The sequence below is a fragment of the Serinus canaria genome, chromosome 6 (genome assembly GCF_022539315.1).
Source record: "Serinus canaria isolate serCan28SL12 chromosome 6, serCan2020, whole genome shotgun sequence".
In the NCBI taxonomy this organism is placed as follows: domain Eukaryota; kingdom Metazoa; phylum Chordata; class Aves; order Passeriformes; family Fringillidae; genus Serinus; species Serinus canaria.
In genome coordinates, this window is record NC_066320.1 from 31,377,952 (window position 1) to 31,400,091 (window position 22,140).

The window sequence follows — 22,140 nt, forward strand, 5'->3', positions numbered from 1 at the left end:
AGAGGCATATTCCAACCTTAATGATTCTGTGACTCTGATTTTTACCACCTTGCAAGCAAGGAAGTTACCCCCTTGCCATGGACACTGCCTAAAAAACAAATCTGAGCTTCTGAGAAACTGCCAGAGTGCAGCAATGAGGTGGAATGTGGGGCAGCACATTCATTTTGTGACTGAAGAGCAGAATGCTGGAGCACCAAAATTAGAAGCAAGCAGGCAAATTGCACTGACCTAAATTTATCCTCAGCTGCATCTCTGGAAGGCACCCAGCTTGTTACAGACCTAGAGTTCCCTCAGGACAGTTTGTCAAAAGGGAGGCTGGGGCATCATGAAGAGCCACACTGCACACAGGGAAGGCTGAGGTCGAGGGTGCACCACCAAAAAAATTGCAAAATCACCCCCCTGTTCAATCACAAGGATCTTGTCTGCAGCAAAAGCATGATCAGACACAATTCCAATCTGCTGGGTATTTATTGTTTGCTGTCCCTGCAGAGGAGTGCCACAGCAGGGAGTGTGCCATGGTGTCTACACCAGCTGCTGGCTGAAATGTTTCTTCAGCACTAATGAAAATAAGGGACCAGCTTAGAGGGGTGTCAGTTTAGAATCAGGCAACACAAGAAAGGCATTCCCTCCAGCCAGCAGCACCACTGATTTGGGGTCTCCTCAAACCTTTCAAGAGCTATTGCAATTTTGGAAGACACAGGGAATAACTTCTACCCAAATCAAGCTTGAAAAATTAAGATGTTCCCCCTACATTTTTTTTCCTAAAGACAAATATCTTTCATAAAAGCAACAAATCTTCAATAGTTTTACAAAGCTGAGAGGTCTTAAAGAGAACATGCTTGAAAGTAAGTCTATTTCGATTTTTCTCTAAAAATTTCCTTAATTTTGCTGCAGAACTCCAACTTTCTGCACAGATCATTTCATCCATGCTTTTCTTTATTGTCATTTTGTCATTCCATGGCGTGGGGTGATAGCTCACAATTTACCATGACTGAAAGGTTAATTTTTAGAAAATACATCTCACTCACTGCAACATTACATCCTCTCCTGAAAACCAAAACATCCTCTGCATTCACACAGCCTGAAGCTTTATATTCCTGTCAGCACACACTGACTCTATTTTGACATGTGGGTTTTCTCTTGATACAAAAGATGATGCTGAATTATCAGAAGAGAGTTTGGTTTGTGGGAAAAAAGTTTACTCTGTTTTTCAAATTCCTGCCAAACTGCTAAGAGTGATGAATAGTTTCTTTCCCTCTGTCAAGAGAGTGCATATTTTAAATTACAACATCACTGCTTTAAATCCCTGGCACAATTCCACAGTGATGCTTCCAGGGTCCCACTCTACAGCCTTGAACAGTTCTTTAAAGATATTGGGTTCCTAAAACTGGAAGATGTATTGGCAGCAATATTAAGAATTACATATATTATTATTTATTATTATACATATTATTGCTTAAGAATTATTTATTATTAAGAGTCACATATTATTATTACATATATTATTTCTGCCCCCAAAACAACAGATATCCTGCTCACTTTCAAGGCTTTGGATTTTATTTCTATTAGCCAGCACTTGTGGCACTTCTTTTTGATTTTTACACTGAAGATATTCAAATTTTTGGATATCTTCAGTGTAAAAATAAAAATCAAAAAGAAGTCCTGGTTCTCACAGCTGGGCCCCACTTTTTCTGTGGAATTCATCTTCTGGATGATCTAAGCAGATCTGCCCATTTATGGTGGCCAAAGAGCACTTTTCCATGATTTCAGGTTTCCCAGGAAGGATGAGGAGCCTGAACAGCAGCAGCCCTTGAGCTCACGTGCTTGCATTGACTGGTAAAAGGAAGGACTCCTCAAATCCAGGATTTTTTGTTCAAAGCCTGGTTTTGCTGGTTTCAGGCTTACAAAAGAGAGGAGAAATATTTGATTCACAGAATTCACAGCCAAGCAAAAAACTGGTCTCAGAAGTGCTTTTCTTCAAAAAGGAAATGATGAAACAATCCAAGTATTCACTAAAACCAGGCTCAGTTTCCTTCTCTCCCATCAGGTCCTCTGTGTTTCCCAGAGCTGCTTCTGCAACTCCTCTTCCTCCTCAAGGCTCTCCTGGCATGGACAAGGGGAGCCACAACCCACCAGGGACAGACAGGGAACAGCAGGAGAGGAAGGGCTGAGCAGAAGCAGCTCCTGCCAGTGCACAAACCCCAAACATTTTGGTGCTTTTTTGCATTGTGTGCAGTGCAACCTGCAGTTCATCATTGCACAGGAAGCCCTAAAAACCCCAGTGAGCAAAGCTGCATGTGAGCAGATCGTGTCTGATCACAGTGGTCATGAGAAAACCAGGCTGCAGGTGCCAGAGCTGCCCCAAAGGAGGGAAAGGATGAGTCCAGCAGCAGAAAAAGAGCTCTGGCTGCAGCATCTCACACAGGAGAGCACAGGCCAGACTGCTGGGAGCTCAAGTGTTGCAGCTTTGCAGTGAAGGGCAAAGATGCAGGAGAGAGGATTCAGCAGGGTGTCCTTGCCTGCCCTCCCCTGGCATTTTAAATGTCCTCATTAGGTCAGCAGCAGGAAAGAACAGGGACCAGGACAGGTACAAATCTGATCTAGGCACATCTTCCTGTGAAGCACAGCTTTTTCATTGTGTAAAGATTCTTGTTCAATAAAGAGAGTTGGTTTAGTGGTTCTTTATCCCAGTGCATAGAATCACAGAATGGTTCAGGTTAAAAGGGACTTTAAAGCCCATCCTGTTCCACCCCTGCCATGGGCAGGGACACCTTCCACTGTCCCAGGTGCTCCCAGCCCCAGTGTCCAACCTGGCCTTGGATCTCCAGGGATCCAGGGACAGCCCCAGCTTCTCTGGCCACCCTGTGCCAGGGCCTGCCCACCCCCACAGGAAAGAATTTCTTCCTAATATCTAATATAAGCCTGCTCTCCTTCAGTGCCTTGATTTTTTATTTTTAAAATATAAAGCTGGGAAAGTCTCCAAGGATTTGGACTAAATAAAAATCTTACCTCGGTTCCCCTGCTTGGCAGGTTTTCACTTCTAATACAACACAGATCAGAGAGGTGTTTTTTTGGCTCTCATACCTACAATAAGATTATTCCCCAGCATATGTTTCCATCAGTCATGAAAGCACTCTCTTCTTGTCACACAGCCTGATCAAGCTGGGAAGGTGCCTCAGGTAACAGAAGGGCATCTTTTGGTACAAACTTTCCCATCACAAGCCATCCCTTTTGATGCCATCCCTGTCAGCAGCTGAGGGAAGGAAGCTGATGAGTCTCCTTTGATTTCTGAGCCAAACAGGCACAAGGAACCTGCCCACCCCAAAACAAGTCCCACTCCTCTCTTTTCCTGTCCCTTCCTGGGACTGTTTTTCCCCTTCCATGGTGCACAGCTCAGTCCTCCAGGAGGTGTTTTCAGCAGACTTTACCCTGCCCCACCGCACAGCTGGTCCTGGTGAAACCATCTTTGCTCCTGGCAGGCAGAAATGAGCCTGGATCTCCTCAAATCCCAGCAGTGATCCAGGAGGAGCCTGGTCCTGCTCTGCCAGCACCAATCCTGCTCTTCCTGCAGACCCTCAGGGCTCTGCCCACCAACTTTTTGTGGGGAAAGAGGCAACACCAAAATTCCCAGCCCATGGCAGGGGAGTTGGAGTTCAATGATCTTTAAGGTCCGTTCCAACCCAAACCCTTCTGTGATTTGCTGTTTCTATGGTTCAAAAAAAAAAAACCCAAAACCCCAAGATGACTGTGAATACCAGCCATAAATAGAGTGTCAAATCTGCTGTAAACCCCTAACAGAGCTGAACTAAAAATAGAAGCATGACAGGATGAAGCAGTGCAGCTCTGGCGTTGAGAGGAACAGCAATGTCAAGAGGATGAATAAAGAAAAGAGCAAGGCTTTGCTACAGTAATTACCTACCTACCCCAGAATAAATATAGAAACCTTATTGCCAAATAAGCACCCACTCCCACAAGCACCTTAAGAGAAATTAAACAAAACAAAAAAACCCCACAGAAAATTCAACTGTTGAAAGGAAAATAGGATTTTTCTAAGATACAGTGGCATTTTTTTCTGGTTTACCTTCAATTACATGTCACATTCATTTTCTAAGAGAAAGTTCTGGCAGAATGGATCTCTCAGAGTGGTTGTGCATCTCCTGCACACTTGTGCAAAAGGTGCTGCAGCACAAGTGCAATCAGATGCTCACACAAAGCTGTGAGATTCAGTGACAAATTAAAAGGCCAAACAAACAGATAAAGAGCAGGAAAAAATCCCAAATCCTCCCCTCCTATCCCTCATTTACACTCCACAACAGTCACAGAGGAATAAATGCAGACAAATCTGAGCAAAACACTTATTTCTCAGCGCCATGAGACATTCTCTAGCACAAGCAGTTGCTAGAAACCTCAAAAATAGTATATTTTTATATATACACAATATATAGATATATTTGCATAATTATATGCAGATATGTAATTAAGTAATATTTTAAATAAAATTAATTACAAATGTATATATAATTTATAAATAAAATATTTATGTATTTTATATATATATATATATATCTATATATATATATATGGTACTATCATTAGTTTTATCTACTCACATAAAAATCATATTGATTTGGAATGACAGCAATTACTTGGTGATTATCTAGGGATTAAGACATCCCAGGTTGAGGCATGGTTATTTGAAACTGAATTAAAAAGGTCCCCTAAACTATAACCTGAACTAATCAAGTTAAATATTGGGAAAGAAGGAGGAAGTTTAACACAAGCAAATATGACAAAGGCCCAGATGTAGATGATGACTAGAGAAGTTTGCTACCCTTAAACTTCTATTTTATGCCCTATATAATGACTTTGCCTTATATACATATGTAAATATATACTTATTATTATTTTAGTATATATATAGAGAGAGAGAATTACTTTGCCTTATATATATATGTAAACATATACTTATTATTATTTTAGTGTATATATATATATAGAGAGAGAGAGAGAATGACTTTGCCTTTTATATATATGTAAATATATACTTATTATATATTAGTATAGATATTTATATATAGAATGACTTTGCCTTTTATATATATAAAATATATATTTAATATTATTATGTTATATATATTATATTGTATTATATTGTATTGTATTGTATTGTATGTATATTGTATGATATGTTACTTGTATGATATTGTATGATATTGTATGATATTGTATGATATTGTATGATATGATATGATATGATATGATATGATATGATATGATATGATATGATATGATATGCTATGATATTATATATATTATATTATATTATATTATATTATATTATATTATATTATATTATATTATCTTAGTAATTTAAAAAAAATATATCATGACTTTGCCTTATATATAATGACTGTTGCCCCATTCAATGACCTAAAGTCTCACAGCATTTCCAATGTGTTTTTCATTTTTTTCTTGAAGAACCAAAGCACTTTAGGAGATGAATTCCTTGGTCTGATAGCTCAGAGAAAAGTCAGGCTGTACTTACGACCAGAGGGAGTTTCTTCCCTGGGTGATGACTCCAGTGAATTTTGTCAGCCTTCGAGCATCTACTTCAATCCACTGGTAGGGGTCATTTCTTCCTGCACACCAAGCACCATCATAAAAATCATTTTCGTTAACACCTGCCTGAAAAGAAGGCAAAGCTGACCATAAATCAGAGCTAAGAAACTGAAGGTTTGTCATGGGAAAAAAGAAAGGAACACATCATTCATCCCCCTCACTTCAAGACCCTTGAGGCCCTCACCAAAATATTTCCTTACTCAAGGCAGGGCAGGAAATTCTGGGAAGTCCCTTTGAAAATGAAGAATGTTTGAATTTCAGTCAGAAAAGATAAATAAAGCTTCAGTGTGTTCTTGTGGCCTGATAGAGCCACAGATCCAGAGGCACAGCCTTTATCCAGAGCAAATTACCCACATGGTCTGCAGAGTTTGGAAAGTCCTAAAAAGCCAGCTCCAGCCATGTAAATAATGGTCAGTGATTAGAAAATCTCATTTTCCCTGGAAGCAGCAAAGCAGAGTGCAAGGCATAAGGAAACAGCAGCACCACTTCCCACCAGAACCAGAATTATTCATTTTCATAGCCAGGGTGGCAAGGTTAAAAATTCAGGAATGTCTGGCTGCTCCCCAACTTGAGCACCAATGTGTATCCCAATTTCTGCTGGGAAACCCACCACAAACAGCCTTCACAGCACTTTCAAAGAAACAGCTGAAGGTATTTTGGGTAAGCTGTTTTCCAAATAAATCTGAACTAGAATTTGATGAAACATAGCATCTGAAGCTTTCAGAGATTTATTTTCCTTCTAAAGCCCAGGAAATGTTTGGCACCAAGCTGGACACTGCCAGAAAGAGCACAGCAGCTTTGCCATGTGCTCCTCTGAGTCTACTTGCATTTTTGTGGTATTTCATCTGTGGTTTATGTGGATTTATCATTGCCATCCATGCAATTCCAGGAATGGAGATCATTAAATATTTCCCAAATGAAAATGAAGAGGTTTACAGACTCCTTCTACCCAAAAGGGTGGCTCTAAGTCAGAGAGGATGCAGTGGTTAATCCCTTTTCCCAGTGTGGCATCTGAGGGAAGTGCTCCAAAACACAAGACACTGATTCAATTCCTAAAACTTCTCATTTTCTCATTTTCATGTCTGAGATAAGGCAGCTTAAAAATTACTTGTTTTCCTGCATCTACCAAAATTAAATTAAGCCCCCTACTTTTATGCATTAGCTCTGATATTTTAAGGAGAAGTTTGTATAAAAGTCAAAGAAAAAAAAAAAAACAGAGAAAAAAGCCTGTTAACAATGGGAGATAAATTCTTCAGGGAGAGCAGAACAATGGGAAAACATGAGAATACAAACATGGTCACTGAGCTGAGTTATAACCCTTGGCAAGGAAAAGTTTCAATGCATTTTAAAGTAGGATGGAATCTGAAGTAGCCTGAGGCTTTAAAACCTTGCCAGGAAGTGTTAAGATCTGCAGAGCACCTGGAACCAGCATCCTGCTAATCCCTTCACCCTGGAAATTCCAGCAGCTCCTGCAGAACAAGTGCCCCTGTCTCCCAACCCCTGGTCCTTTTTAAGCTGGTGATATTTCCCTTGGTGTGGTGCTCATCAGGGAATAAACCTCTCCTCCAGATTGCCATGAGAGGTGGAAAGTAGAGGGAAAAAATATGGAAAAAGTGCTTATTAAAATAAAAAACCCCTCCCACCTAAATTATATTCTTGAGTATCTATGGTTTCAGCTGGGTTTAAATAAATTTCAGCTTAAATTGCTTATAATATATGGGGAGTTTTAGTTTTCCACAGCTTAAATAGCCTTAAATAGGGGCAAAGATACCATCAAAAATAAAATAAAAAGAAGAAGAGGAAGAAGATGAAACCCCATGCTGATACTTCTCCCTGCTCTCTTATTTTCTGATATCAACTTCTCTGAAGATAAAAAAAAAAAAAGGTTTTTACTGGGTAAAAAGAAGCAGGTGTGTGTGTCCAATCAGCACAACATGCTATGTGAAAAAGAGGAGTTTAATCAATGAGAAGTTATTTTTAGAAATGTTTCTGAAGGGAAAAAGCTCAAGAAATTTATGCTACAATTTCTCTTCTCAAGCTTCAAGCCTATATTTTTTTTCTGAAGGTGCTTTATTTCCTTATGGCCACTTCAGAAAACTGTTTCTATAAAATAAAAACTTACAGACTCAAACAAGTATTTAGTAATTAGAATTCCCATTAAATTTCTTTGGGAAAATGATCATTCCTGAGAGATGGGTACAGTTATCACCAAGTATTCTATCAAATAATACAGATCAAGATCTTTCCTCAGTAAAGTATTTACTTGAATTTTAAAAATCCATATTGAATTACTGGAAAAAGCAGATTCAAGTTATGCCATGGGTACTTAAATTATCTTCATAAGCAGGAGACTGAAGCAGCTGATGAAAACTGGAAGCCAGGGCTCAATCTTTTTCCCTTCACAGAATATTCAAGAATAACTCCAAGTCTACAACTCCAAGTTTGTGTTTCACTTGCAGCCAAATGCAAAAATATTTCTCAATATACAGTGTCTTATGAGAAAAAAACCCTTTTGGACAGAGGAAAAGAGACTTTTTTCTGTCACTCACAAATTAGTTATTCCCAAGTGTGCAAGCTGAAAAATGTAACTCAGCTAAACCAAATGAGCTGCTTATTAGGTATCCAGAAAATAATATGAAGGTTATAAATTCCTTTACAAACAATATGACTTTGCATTTTAATTCATGTTTCCCTTCCAAATTAGATGTGTGCAAGGCAGAATAAAAACTTGCTCACAATATCAGTGTTCTAAAAACTTTATTCTATAAAGAGGAGAAAGATGATACTACCAAAATGTACTCAAATAAAGAAAGAAACTCCAGTCTTCTGCCACAAATCCGCTGGAGAAGGAGTAAAAATACACCAAATATCAAACCACCTCTGCTTAAATTCTTTTCCATTCCCAGCAGGATGATCAAAAAAATTATTTTACCATAGTCAAGGAAGTTTGGAAGGGGAAAAAAAAGAGCATTACTCATCACAGGTATTTATAGCAACCACTGCCAGTAGGGAAGAGCTGAAACACACAGGCTGCAAGTAAATCTTCAGTAATTCTCTCTTTTCTTGTGATTTGATAATGCAGCTTTTCAAAGGAAACAAAGACCTGGAATGACAAGCATGGAACCATGGAATGGGTTGGGGTTGGGAGGGACCTTAAATGCCATCCAGGGCCACTCCTGCCATGGCAGGGACACCTTCCACTGTCCCAGGCTGCTCCCAGCCCTGTCCAGCCTGGCCTTGGGGGTATCCACAGCTTCTCTGGGAAATCCATTCCAGTCCCTCCCCAGCTCCTCAGGGAACAATTCCCAATTCCCAGTCTCCCATCCAGCCCTGCCCTCTGGCACTGGGAGCCATTCCCTGTGTCCTGTCCCTCCATGCCTTGTCCCCAGTCCCTCTGCAGCTCTCCTGGAGCCCCTCCAGGCACAGGGAGGTCTCCTTTAGACACAAATGCCTGTGCTTGCAGACCTGGGATTGCTTTCCTTGGGTAATCTTCAGGGTTTGGATTTCTCCAACCAGCAAAATGAGGAAGGGAAAGAAACATAATTTGACAAATTATACACATTTCAACCACTCCCAATTATCATGTAAGTGACACTAAATACTAATGACTTTTATCCCCAAAGGCAGAGAGCCTCAATTAATATTATTTAATGCCATGATTTCTCTTGATGATGTTAAATTACTCCTGGTTGTGCCACTAGTGCAGCTAGATCTCCAAAATATGGGGCTCTACTAATGTGGCTCGTGCCCTTGAGAAATTCCACATTAATCCCCACTTTCAGGCAGGACTGGGAGGAAAATCAGGGCCCACACAATTCAAGGGCAGAAGAGGAGCAGATCCTGCAAAGTCTCACCCAATTCTAAGCCTGTCCTTCTCTGGAATAAAGCACAAACCAACTGATTCATTTCATGTGCTTCAGATAATCTAAACAGGAAAAATGAAATAACCAAAACAAACCCTGACAAGCTTTAGGAAAACTTCATTATTCTGCAAATCTCAGAGAACTGAGGCAGTGCCAGTTACCTGGGGAGAGCCCTGAGCTTCTCAGCTGACTTTGCATCAGATGATGAGGTTGGGCAGAGAGAGGATTTTGTATTTTTCTGGGGGGGAGCACCACAGTCCCCAGAACATTGTGACAGCTCCGTGGTGAAATCCAGATCACTGGACAGGGGCAGCAGCCCATAAAACTGCTTGTCACCATCCCCACAGCATAACATGTTCACAGAATTCCAGTGGCACAGCAGTGTCTCTGGGCTGGCCAAGTGATTTCCTTCAAGTACAGCTCTGAACAGCAGGAAAACACAGCAGCCTCAACCCCAGAGCCTTTTGCCTTTCCCAGCTCACTGCAACCTCCTGTGCTGAGCAGCAAAGAGAAACCACCAGGGACCTCATCTCCCACCTGGCACATCAGCCCCCTGCAGCAAATTCCCTCTAAAGATGAGTGAAATTCAGAAATCTTCATGCACTGAAACCCCAGTGACAGGAACCTGCAGTTCCAGGCTTAGGAAAGTTTTAGTGCTATTCATTTTTAACTAAGCCCAAAGAAAGCTGTTAAAATAAAAAATACAGGCAAGCCCAATTTTTATAACAGTGGTAGTAACCCTATGTGGTGAGGGGGTTTAGGGAATTGCTGTATCTATATTTTCAGTAGGGGTAAAAAAAATTGGTCTAATCCAAGCTTTGGGAAATTTCAGGAAGAGCTGAGGGGCATTTTTCTTCTGCTTTGCTTCCCAGTAAAAGACTGTGCCCTTGGCTTCTCTGGAGAGAGAGAAGTCTCTTCTCTCTTGGAGATTATAAATAGAGGAAACATCAACCATTGCCAACACTCTATTTATTATATATATATATTATATATTTACTTATCACCTCTCTATTTATTTTAACACACTACTGGTGATGACAGGACTGGATGGACTCCTGGTCTAAACCAGTGTGGTCTTGTGCTTCAATACATTGAACTTCAACAGCAGCATGAGAAATAAGTAGCCAGAACCAACAGGGAACTCAGAGGTTTGCATCACAGTCCTTGGTTTTATGCCATTATATAAACAAGACTGTAATAAAATAACCAAGCTCTCCTCTAGAACCCCCTGAATATCATCTGCATTCCATTGTTGTGATCATGAGGGGTTTTTTTCCTGGCAGAAAATATCAAGTAAAGAAGCAAACTCCCTCAGTGGGCTCTCCACAGACAATAAATGGGAAGGCTGCAGGTGAGAGCTCACCTTGCACACAACCCCATGGACCTGGACTGGACAGGAAGGGCCTGGATGGACCTGGATAGGAAAGGAAGGGCCCATTCCCACTCTGGGCTGGCTGCCCCTTTTCCAAAGTGGTTTCCTCAGCTTTCTGACCAACTTTAATACATTAAAACAAACACTGAAAAAAAAAATCAGGAGGGCTAAGCAGGCATTTTCCTCAAAGAGATGTTTGTGCAGAGGCACAGTGGTTTAAAAATTGGTTGAAAAAGCAAAGATTGATTGGTTAAAATCAACCCCTCTTCCAGAGTGAACCATATGGAATGTGGCACTGCTGATTAGAGCTCATCCCTCCTAGTCCCAGCCTAAGGATCAAACCCCCTCAGCTGGGGAGAAACACAAATGGAGGGGTCTAAAATGAAAGATAAGTTAAATAAACTTCAGAGATCTTTCACTGTTGGCTCAGTGCTGATATCCTGTTTATGACTTTAAGTGTTCTGCTTTATCATGCAAAGTGACATTTTTGGTCTGGACAGACAAATTCAGAGAACAGCCCTAATAATAAAGTGGGGAAAAGAAACAAGAGAAATGGGACAGTGGCATTTGGTCCTGCAAAGCACCAAACACATTTTTAATCTGAAACAAAAGATGCTAAACAGGATTGTATGTTAGAGAGCTCTGAAGTGAAGCACTTTTTGGATGGTATAATCACTGCTTCTGAGAAAAAAAACTGCCTTAGGGAAAGGGTTTCACTTGAAACCACACTTTCAATTAACCACTGTCATTAACCACAGGCAGACAACAAAGGAAAAAGCAGCTTGCTGTGAGATCTTCCTTGCAGGCTGCTGGTGAAGGGAGCAGGGAAGGGAGCTGCCTCCACCTTTGCTTGCTCAGAGTCTGGATCTGCACACCAAACCTGGAGACTCTCCCAGCCAGCCCAGGAACCCCAAGGTTCCATCAGACTCCCTCCCTCCCATAGCCCCAGTGCTTCCCCTTCACTTGAATTCCATGAGCTGACAAAGCAGTCAGAACCAATAAGTGTCCAGGGCTTCTCTCTATTCTGCAGCACGACCTGGAGCCATTCCCCACTCGGGAGGAGGAATTGCTGTTACCTGGATATTGAGCCTCCCTCGGTGGGCCCCCAGGCCATAGCGCTTGGCTGTGGAGGCATGGAGCTGGAAGTCAGTAATTTTTAATGTCTCCAGACCAAGTGGAGGGCAATCTACAAAACAAAAGATCGATTAAATTTTAATTAAACAGGAAGAAAAAAAAAAAAAAAACAAACCAAACCAACAAAAGGACTCAAAACAAACAAGTCTGCAAAGTTTCTGGATGTTGGCAGTGCCAGGCTGGCTGGGTCCTCGCTGGGATGGAGGAGCAGAGCTGCAATGAGGGATGGCAGCTCTCAGCAAATCAATGAGGCAATGCAGATTTCCACCCTTTGCAGGGGCTCAGATAGTTATTGCTGCTTGCTCTGTGCTTCAGTTTTTCACAGATATGCACAGCATTTCCTGTCAAGTGCTTTTCACCAGTAAAACGCCCTTTTTATTTTTCTTTTCAGTGTTTTCTTTTTCATCTCTTGCTCGGCTTTTTTTTCTCCCCTTCCCTGTACTCATTCCAAGCTACTGTATGAAATGATGTTTCTAATTAAAATCTCTTCTGGAAACTTCACTCAGAGTTCCTCCCATTGCACAATAGCATCTGTTCCAGAGGTCTGGGAGCCCAGAGAGAGCTGAGCTCTGCAGAGGTGGTGATTAAACACAAACAGAGCAATTCTGGCCCAAAAACCATCTCTCTAAGCCCCAAATTCTGCACATCCTTGAGGACAGAAAAGCAAATGCCATTACTTCAGCAAAGCAATGCTTGGAGCTCTGGCTTTGGAAGATAAAGAGGTTGGGAAAAATCTGTTCTGTGATTATCAGACAAATATTTGGCTTTTTAATCACTCACCAAAATGTCATGAGGTTATCAAAGTATGAAAGAATCATTTAAGTTGGGAAAGCCCTCAAAAATCATCAAGTCCAACCATTCCCTCAGCACTGAAATGTTCACCACTATTGTCCCCAAGTGCCACATGCACACCTCTGTTAAAGCCTCCAGGGATGGGGACTCTGCTCTGGGCAGTGGGAATGCACCTGGTTGTATTTAACTTCCAGCTTGTATTGAACTTTCAGGTGCAGTTTTGCATTGTTAGGCAAAAAATGGCAATGTGAGAGATTTCCCAGATTCCTCCTTAGTTCACAACAAACTAAAATCCCTCAGGAAAAATGGGACAGGCTGTCAATTGATGCTGCTGTTTCTTTGGTCATCCTTGGGAAGTTCTCACACAAATCCAGGGCCAAATGTCTCCTTCAGAAGTAGAAAGGACATAAAGTAAAAATGAATCTATTTTCTGAAGTACCAACAGTGATCTTAGTGTTACATAAGAGCTGAAATGCAGACAGCTCCTCATTTCAAAGAGCTTTCAATTCAATTATCCAAAACAGAGAAGAAACAGGATGTGTAATGAAAGGCAGAGGAAGGAATAGCTGGGAGGATTTTGGGTTGATTGTCTGATTGTTTTAATTTCATTTCCTTATAGAGTGTTGCATCTTTCATCATACTCCAAATGGAAGAAGTCTCAGGCTCTGACAGATCTCTGCTGGGAGTGAATTACATTGTTGGGAACTGCCTGCCTTTTTTAACAAGTCTGGTCCTCAAGACAGGGTTGGAAACCAACCTCATGGTGCAATCCTGAGAATGCTTTGGCACTTTGGTGTATATTCCTCTGTGAACAATCTCAAATCCCCCAGAAGTTACCCAGAACTACCTGTGCCAGCTCTGAGCTGAAAATAAAGGTGAGCTGAAAAATAATAGCAAGCTGGTTTTGCATGTTCAGTTCATAAAATATCATTTAATTCAGTGTTTATGCTGCTCCTACCAAAGCCAAGGGAAGATCTACAGGTGCTGCTGGGAGTTATAAAATAAAAGGTGAAAAGTCTCTGTGTTTCACATCCTGTTCTCTGCTGCCAAACCACAGCAAAGGCTCCTGGAGCTGCCCCAGGTGTCACTTCCCTGCTCCATGGGATGCACAGGATGTTCCATTAAAGCTCTGGTCAAAACCCACCTTTTGCAGAGCCAGCATGGTTTCCTTCACTCCTGCAGGATCATTGCAGCTGCTGTGCTGCAATTTCAGCTGTTCTGCATCCCACAGCTGCAGGAGCAGGCAAGGAAAACACTCGTGCTCATCTCTGCTGCCTAAATTACTAATTTATTTTTTTTCCTTCTGGTCTAAATAAAGAATGCCAGATAAGTCCAGACTGCCTTTATGGCTCTTGTATCTAATAAAGATGCATTTAGGAAATCATTCTGTCCTCCTCTTTCAGAGGCAAAGCAGACAAACAATTCTTTTACTTAAAGAGAATTTCCCATCAGTTTTGGAATATGTTCAGCTTTTCAAATGGAAGGGCAGAGAGAAGCATCATGTTTCCTCTTCAGCCCAGATCATAAAAGCCATACCTGAAATCCTCCTCAATTCCTACAAGTCTGTGCTGGTCTAACTCCCCCTGAGCAGAGATACTGGGATCTGGAAATGGAGAAATATCAGCTCTGTGCACTCTGACAATCTCCTATCCCAGGGGAGATCCAGGATTTAAATCTTGTTTAAACAAAGCACTTCAACATGCAATTAGGAAGTTAAACTGTGAATTTACCTACAGATACAGGTAGATTAAGCACAAAAAAAGTGTATATTATGTGGGAATTAAGACTTTAGTTTTCATTATACCATTCATACTGTTCTTAGGTCTTGATAGTCTTGCACAAAAATTTCTTAATGAGGCCAATATCATAAATTTTGCCCTAGCAGCTAAATGTAGAAGTTTTCCTATGAAAAGTGTGGTTGATAATTCATCTTCCAAAAGCAGAAACTTTTAATGAGAGCTCAGGCAGTCTAATTTCTGTGGCTAAAGTTCTGCTTAGGTCACAGGCAGGCAAAGCACTTCAATACTGCAATGCACCTGCAAGGTGAAATAACAGGAAAAGCAAAATTCTGCTTTTACCTTCACCTTGCTGAAAATACCTTTTGATTACATTCCTGTGATGGACAGCCTCTGTAGGGGCTGAGTTCAACAGAACCAAGTTTTTCATTTTCTAAATGATTTGTTATATATATATATTACATAAATAATTTCTATTTATTTATGAGGGCACGGAGGGGTGCAGATTTGGTCTCTACATGTTGCTGTTTTGATGATGTGATCATGGAAGTGTGAAATTCCCACAGATGTTCATGACTCACACTCCACAGTTGCTATGGCCCAGCTTTTCCCTGGAAAAATGTCCATGGGTTTCAGTCTGAGTGCTTTTCTGACTCTGCTCATGTCTAAGTGTTGCTAACAACAATAACAAGTTCCTTTTCTGGCCTGATTTCAGGTCACCAGCCACCCTACACCCCAGATCATCTGAAGCATTTATTTACTTTTTCTGAAAAACCCATTCCCAGAGCACTGTGAGAGCAAACAAGCAAAGTGCACTCACAACAAATCCCCTGCACAGAAGTTAAAATTCTGAATTACAGTCCCAGGCCAAAGATCAAATAAAGAATTAAGGAGATGCCAACATTTCCTGCCCTAAGACTACATTAATTATTGGCTAATGTTGCACTGAAGCTGTATCTTTTTCCAGGACAAGCACCAAATCCTGCATTGAGGTCTTCAACATCAGGGACTCCTCTCAGGAGGAAATATTTATCACAGCAGTGCAACCTCCACTTGTGATTGCTCCAGAAGATTTAAAAAGAAATAAAGAATAAAGGAAGAATTCTCTGGGCTCTTTAGGTCAGGTCTGACATGAAACCAAATGAGATTCTGAAAATGCACTTTTTCATTTTCTCTCATTAACTTTTCACATTTTTGCTCTCTCACAAGCCCAGGTTGTGGCTGGCTGCAGATGCAATGAAACATTTAGCAGGAAGAGCTTCTGTTATTGCTGGCACAGCTGGAGGCAGGAGTTTCCAGAGTGCCTGGGAGTTTTGTGGCCAAGCCTTCAGACTCAAGAGGTTCATCTAAACTCCAGACATCACATTCCTTCCCTGAGCTGCCTTCTGCTGCCACCAGCCTGGCACAGGATGGGATTTGTGATGTGGCACAAAGTGCCCTCCAATTTGTACCCATCTCTGCAAAGATCTCCCCTCTCTCTACAGAGAAAGTATCTAATTTATTCACTCTCAAGAAAACATATTTTCTTTAGTGGCCAAAAGAACTCAGCCTGAAAAATATCATATCAGCTTTTAACTTTTTATTATGAGCTTTGACAAAGGCTGAATTCTGTGCTATTAATTTTAAAATGCCTCCTCTGATGTTTTTTTCTGAAGCACAGGGTGAAGAGTTTCTGTGATTCCAGCTAAAGCCACAAAACTGAGTACAGCCATCAAAAATGAGAACCATTCTTTTTCTTCCAGAGCCAAACAAACAGACTCAGCCAAAAAAAAAAGGGGAGAACAAAACCAAGACAGACCACTTGCACAATGGTTGGGTACAGGACAAAAATTACCATTAAAAACACATCTTCATGCCAGAAATAGCTGAAAATACCAGGTCACTGAGGTGTACTGCAAGAGCAAGGATTCTACACTCAGAGCATTGATTGTAGCCATCAAAAATAAACACTAAAACTTGGAATGCTATTAACAAGTCTAAAACCAAGACAGAAATAACTTTGATCTTTAGTTACAACTCTGGCTCAATAAATGAGACATCTTAGAAGTGCTCAAGTTTAATCCAATTTGAGTACATTTACCAAAAATTTGGTAAATATATGAGTATAAAACAGGCTTGTGGTGCAATTTTTCCCCTCTCCCTCCATGAGAGCTGTAGCAGGAATTTTATGCAGCAGTAAATATATGCAATATATCCATAGTTGGTATAGAACATTCACTGGGCAGAGGGACAGCATAGTCATGAAATTCCTTAAACATAAATAAACTGGAAAGCATCCATAACTCCTGGTCCTAGAAATACATTTTTACTGAGCATTCTGGCTGTTCTTTGAGGATTTTGCAACACAGCTTTTGGGGGGGAAAAAAAGCCCTAGGAATTGAGGTGGCCCAAAGGAATTATACAAGTGGGAAGACACAGGAAAGGGGCTGTAAATGCTCCACCCTGGGAATCAGAATTGCTCACCTGGGGCTGAGACACACAAGAAGAGCTTCAGAAATCCTTTGGAAACACCCAATTCCACTGGAATAAATGGCACTACTCTGATATCACCCAGCTTTCACCTTCTCACTCTCCCCACACACATGGAGCAGAAAAAACCAGAGAAACTGTAAAGTTCTCATGAGTAGTGATGAGCCATTAAACTTCATCCCCACTGCTACAGTCACCTCCACTCCCAAGTGCTAAATTTACACCTGAGAAGGACTGAAATCAGCAGCTTCCTAGTCACTTCCACTTAATGTTATTCAAATTTTAATCCAGTTCAACTCCAGCACAGACAAAACTACATTTTTTCACTTCTCAACAAGGCAGAAAATGAGCTGAAAACGACACTGAAACACACACATAAACTTCCTTTGATGAGGTAGCTCAAACAGGAGTAAATCATGGATGTGGATAGAATCACTTGGCTCTTGTTTTGGGTTTCCCAGGGTGGTTTTTACCCCTTTAGCTGTCTGACTTAGCTCCTGATGCAAGCCAGGAACCTCCAGAGCAGCACGAGCTGCGCTTTAGGCAGCTGAGACTCATTAGTCAGCTGAGAGCTGAGATGTCACCTTTCATCCTTTCATTATTAAAGTTAAAAATACTCAAATTGCCAACAGAGTGCAGACTAGCAGCAGCCTGGATCTGCAGTGAGACCTGGGTGAGGATCATCCTTCTGACCTGATCATCAGCCCTCCCCTGCTGCCTTGGGAAAAACTCATCCTTTGGATGGATGGAATCCTTCCATGCTTTGGATTTTGATTTCCCAACAACCTGCTGCTGCTCAGGGATGACATGAAAGTTTGAACACAGGGCTGCAAACACAGCTCCATGCACAAGCAACACCCTCAAAGATGGGCTGGGATGGCCAAGCCAAGGCTCACCCTTGGCATTGTCTCCCCTTCTCCTCCAGCAGCACAGGGAGGCTCTGCCCCAGCCCCTGGGTCCCCCAGAGCTGTCACCCTGCCCTGCCCAGCCCTCTGCCAGGCTGCACATCTGGGATAAATACTCGACCTATATAAGGAGCCTGTGACAGGAAATACCTCAAACCAATCCAGCTTGCTTTTAAACCTTTTATAAAGTGTAAGGTCTGAGTTTTATGAAGACCTGGTGTGGCTGCTCTAGCAAGTTGAGACATTTATGCACTTTTTTTTTTCTTCTAGCATCACATCTGTTGTTATTATTTCATAGGAAATAATAAGAGAAATTAATAAACCCAAACACTTCTCAGAAGGCATAGAAGTTTTCATGGTGCCTGGAGCTGTTGCTCAGGCAGTGATTCCAGAGGAAAGTTGTGTGGCTACAATAAACCTGAACTCAAGCTTTGTACTCCTTCCCAGCCCTTAAAAAGGAATCAGTTTGTAAGTTCTAGAGTAAAAAGCAAAAAATATAAGTTTGGTTGGGTTTTCTGCTCTTCACTTAATTACTCTTTTTTATTTAACTGATTATTCCTTTGATAGACTGCATGTTCTTTGAATACCCAGAACTCTTTGAATTCTTGAATATTCTTTGATACACAACTCTAAGACAGCACTAAAATATACCTAGAAGTTACTTATACATTTAAATCCCAATAAGTGGAAAACTGCTTCAATGGAGGAATAAAAACTTGGCCAGGTGCACACAGAAAATAACCAGAGGTTCTTTGGATATATCCAGAAGTTCAGAAAAACAAAATATTTAGGAACTCATATAACAGAGCTTTCTTTTTTCCTTTAAAGCCCACTATGTCCAAGCTGTTGCACCCTTGAGAAGCACCCTGAGAGCAGAGGATTTAAGAGTTCAAAGCATCAAGAAGCAATATTTCCAAAAATATCCCAATCTCTGAGATCTGAGAAAATCAAATCCAGGCCTGGACTGAAGAGTGAGTACCCTCAGTTATTAAAAAAAAAAAAAATAAACAAATAAAACCAACAACCAAAAGCACCACACCCCAAAGCAAACCCCAGAAATAAATAAAAAAGAGGAATGGAATGGTAGGGGTGCATGAGAGAGGCTTTCCTTGGGAAGAGGAGATCTGTAATTGGCATTTGGGACACAAACCCCAGGGCAGCACAGGAATCCCACTGGAGAATGTGAAAAACTCAAGTACAGAGCCCAGCTTGCAAAGGGAATCAGTTCCTCCCCAAAGTAATTTTAGAGGAAGGTATGACTCTTAAGGAGCCCTGTGCAGCCAAGCTCTCCCTTTCCCACATTTCAGCAGGTGATTCCCTGAGTTTTTGCTCATCTTCCCAAGGATTTCAGCTCCCAGGTGACTTTTTAGCTTTCATGTGTCCATTGTGAAGATGCCATTTGGACACACCAGTCTCTCTATTCAACTTCCCCCTCTCTACCTGCCTTCAAACCAATCATGGAAAAGTCAGCATATGGAAATAAATAAAGTTTTTAAATGCCTCAAGCCCAAGCAAGCACCAGGAATCTGTGGATTTAAAAGCTTGGTTATTACCTTTAAAATTCTGAACACTCAGCATTTTCTCAAGGCTCTGAGTTTCCTGTCTGCAGAAAGAGAAATGCTTGAATTGAGCAAGACATTGTTTTGGGGATCTCTGGGAGGATTGCAGGGAAGGTTTGGAGCTTAAGCTGGGAAGTTGGTGTGGAGCTCCAGCTCCAAGCTACGGAGCAAAGAAGATAAAGCAGTTCAAGCAAGGTTCAGACAAATATCTCTAAGGGTGGGCACCTCTCCAGCCCAAATGTTCAGAGCTCCCTTTCTCCCTATTCCAGCTTCCTACGGTTCCCAAAATTCATTCTGTCCAAACATCTTTTCTGCTTTGTTTAACAATTCAGCCGTGGTCCAGCAAAGGCTCAGAACCCCAGGCTCCACATTTAGCACATTGGAGGCCTCACTGGTTCAAAGCAAACTGTGTCAGGAGCTCCAAATGGATTGGAATATGAGTTATTAGTGAGTATAAAACTGACTGCAGTCATCTCTGCTTGCTCCAGGCTGAAAGCCCAAAAATCCAAAAATAAAAGAAAAAGCCTAAAAATCCAAATCCTAAAAATTGAAGGCAATGCATTTCCCAGCCTGTGGACCCAAGGAGGAATGCTCAGGAGTGCATTCAGATAAAATCTAATTTTTATCAGTTGCCCAGTGTGGTTTGACATCCTTTCCCTGGAGAAAAGTGCCCACATTGTCCCCAAGAGATTCATCTGCACTGCAAAACATCAAGGTGTTGATGTGAAAAGTTCAGGTCATGATCTGGGACTTATTAACTCCAGTGCTGCCTTGGAGAGTCCAGCCTCCTTCCCATCCACAGGAGCCAAAAGTATTTTTTAAGTACAGGTATTCTGCACTTGAAAAGCCATGGGATAGGGAAAGCTTCAAGGCAAGCTTCCCTGAGCTTAAACTCCTCATTTTTCCACTTCCTAATTGGAAAGGAAAAAAATCTGATTCAGGATTAATGAGCAGAAATACGGAAAGAGTCGCAGAGGAAAAGTTCTGTGCTATTTTCTGTCCACTTTTTCAGAGAGTTCTGAGGCATTTTATCTGCACTAACTCCATACCAGCACTTTTTCACCATAATTTTAAAAGTTTCCCATTTTATTTCTCTTGTAAGACAGCAGGGGATCTACATGTCTGATTGCCATTTGAGTTGCATTCAAGCACCAAAAAAGCCAAGTACATCTGTGGAGTATGGAACAAATCAGATGTGTCTGGAGGATTTTGGATTCCACATGCTGCCAGCCTCAGACCCCTCATTCCTGCAGGTTTGGAATTTACCCAGTTTCTTTGGGGCTCCTGCCTTTCATCCATCTCTTGGCTTCTGCAGCCCCTGGACTCACTTTGTCAGCATTTCCAAAGGTCTTTGGAAGAACACTCATAGATCACTCCCATTTCTGATTCTGTGTGATTCCCCAATCCTTTGTTCCACTACCAGATGGAATCAAGGTTTTTGGGGCCCCTTTTTGACACTTCAGTGTAGCTAATGAAAGACCAAGGAACTGGTCTAGGTCTGAGCCACTCATCTGGACTGCAGTCCTCTGATGGGATCCAGAATTATCCAGAGGAGCCTGAGGAATGAAATATCCCCCAGCAGAGCTGTCAGACACTTTTTTCTTTGTTTTAGCTGGGGTGTGTGCTGGGCCTGGCTACTCCTCTCCTCATCCCTCTGTTCCCCATCAGCATAAGAGCTCTGGCCTGACCTGGGGAAAGCCTCCTGCTCCAGGGACATGCATTGAAGGCTGGGACACATCCCCATGTTCTTGGGTCAGCCCCATCCTGTAACAAATCCAAACCCACTCCAGATTTACCATGGGAAATTCCAGCCTCCCCAGCAGCCATCTACACAGGCCATGTATAGCCCAGATTTACTTTTGGCACAGCTCATTGGAATTTTCAGTTGGAATTTAAAGACAGTGCAGTCTGCACACTCTGGGATAAAGCTGGTCTGTCCTCTGGGATAGGGTACTGCCCATCCAGCCTGTGATGACAAACACAATTCTAACTGGTTCTGAAATGCCCTCTGTAACTCAGAATCACAGAATCATTCAGGTTGGAAAAGACCTACAAGATCATCAAGTCCAACCTTTAACAGTATTTTTCAGTACCTGAGCAATTAAGGGGAAAAAAAAGGAGAAAAATCACATTGTCAAGGGGTAAAGTTCTATTTTGAGGCAATCCCATAGGAAAGGCTGTTTGGCTGAAATTGCAGTTTCTGTTATCAGTCAGTGAAGCATTTTTGGGAAGGTTGAGATTTGGTCCCTTCTTTTCAGACATCCTCTGTCTTGTACATGAGGAAACACATTACATTACACTATTAAAAATAATCTTGGGGAAGGAAAAAAGAGTGTGTTTGAGGCAAATCTGGCCTAAGGGGTGGTTGTACCAGTGGTGCAGGGAGTGCTGACAGCCAGGTCTGAGATCAGCTCTTCCAAAATACTCTGAACTGTTCCCTTCCTTTGACAGATGTTTTAGGAGCACCCTGAAAGTCGTGAGGAGCCATAAACCTGTCACCATAAACCACTGTGAAGGGGAGAACATAAAAATACCCTGTTTTCTGGGAAGGAGGGATGGGTTTCAGTTTGCTCTTACTGCAAGCAACACCTTGTCCCAGCACACCAGGATGGTTGATGGGCTTGGCATTTCCCCTCAGTCCTGGATGTGGAGAAGGAAGGGGAGGCTCAGCCTGGCTCTGTGCTCCCCCTC

The 22,140-nt window shown here is 41.7% G+C and overlaps 1 protein-coding gene across 1 annotated transcript in view; it reads right to left on the reverse strand.

Annotated features, from left to right (window-relative positions):
• CPXM2 (carboxypeptidase X, M14 family member 2) overlaps positions 1 to 22,140 on the reverse strand; it is a 65,580-nt gene that overhangs the window by 34,624 nt on the left and 8,816 nt on the right. The window contains 2 exon segments of the mRNA XM_009087112.4: positions 5,546 to 5,685; positions 11,931 to 12,040. Coding sequence (XP_009085360.3) covers positions 5,546 to 5,685; positions 11,931 to 12,040 — 250 coding nt within the window.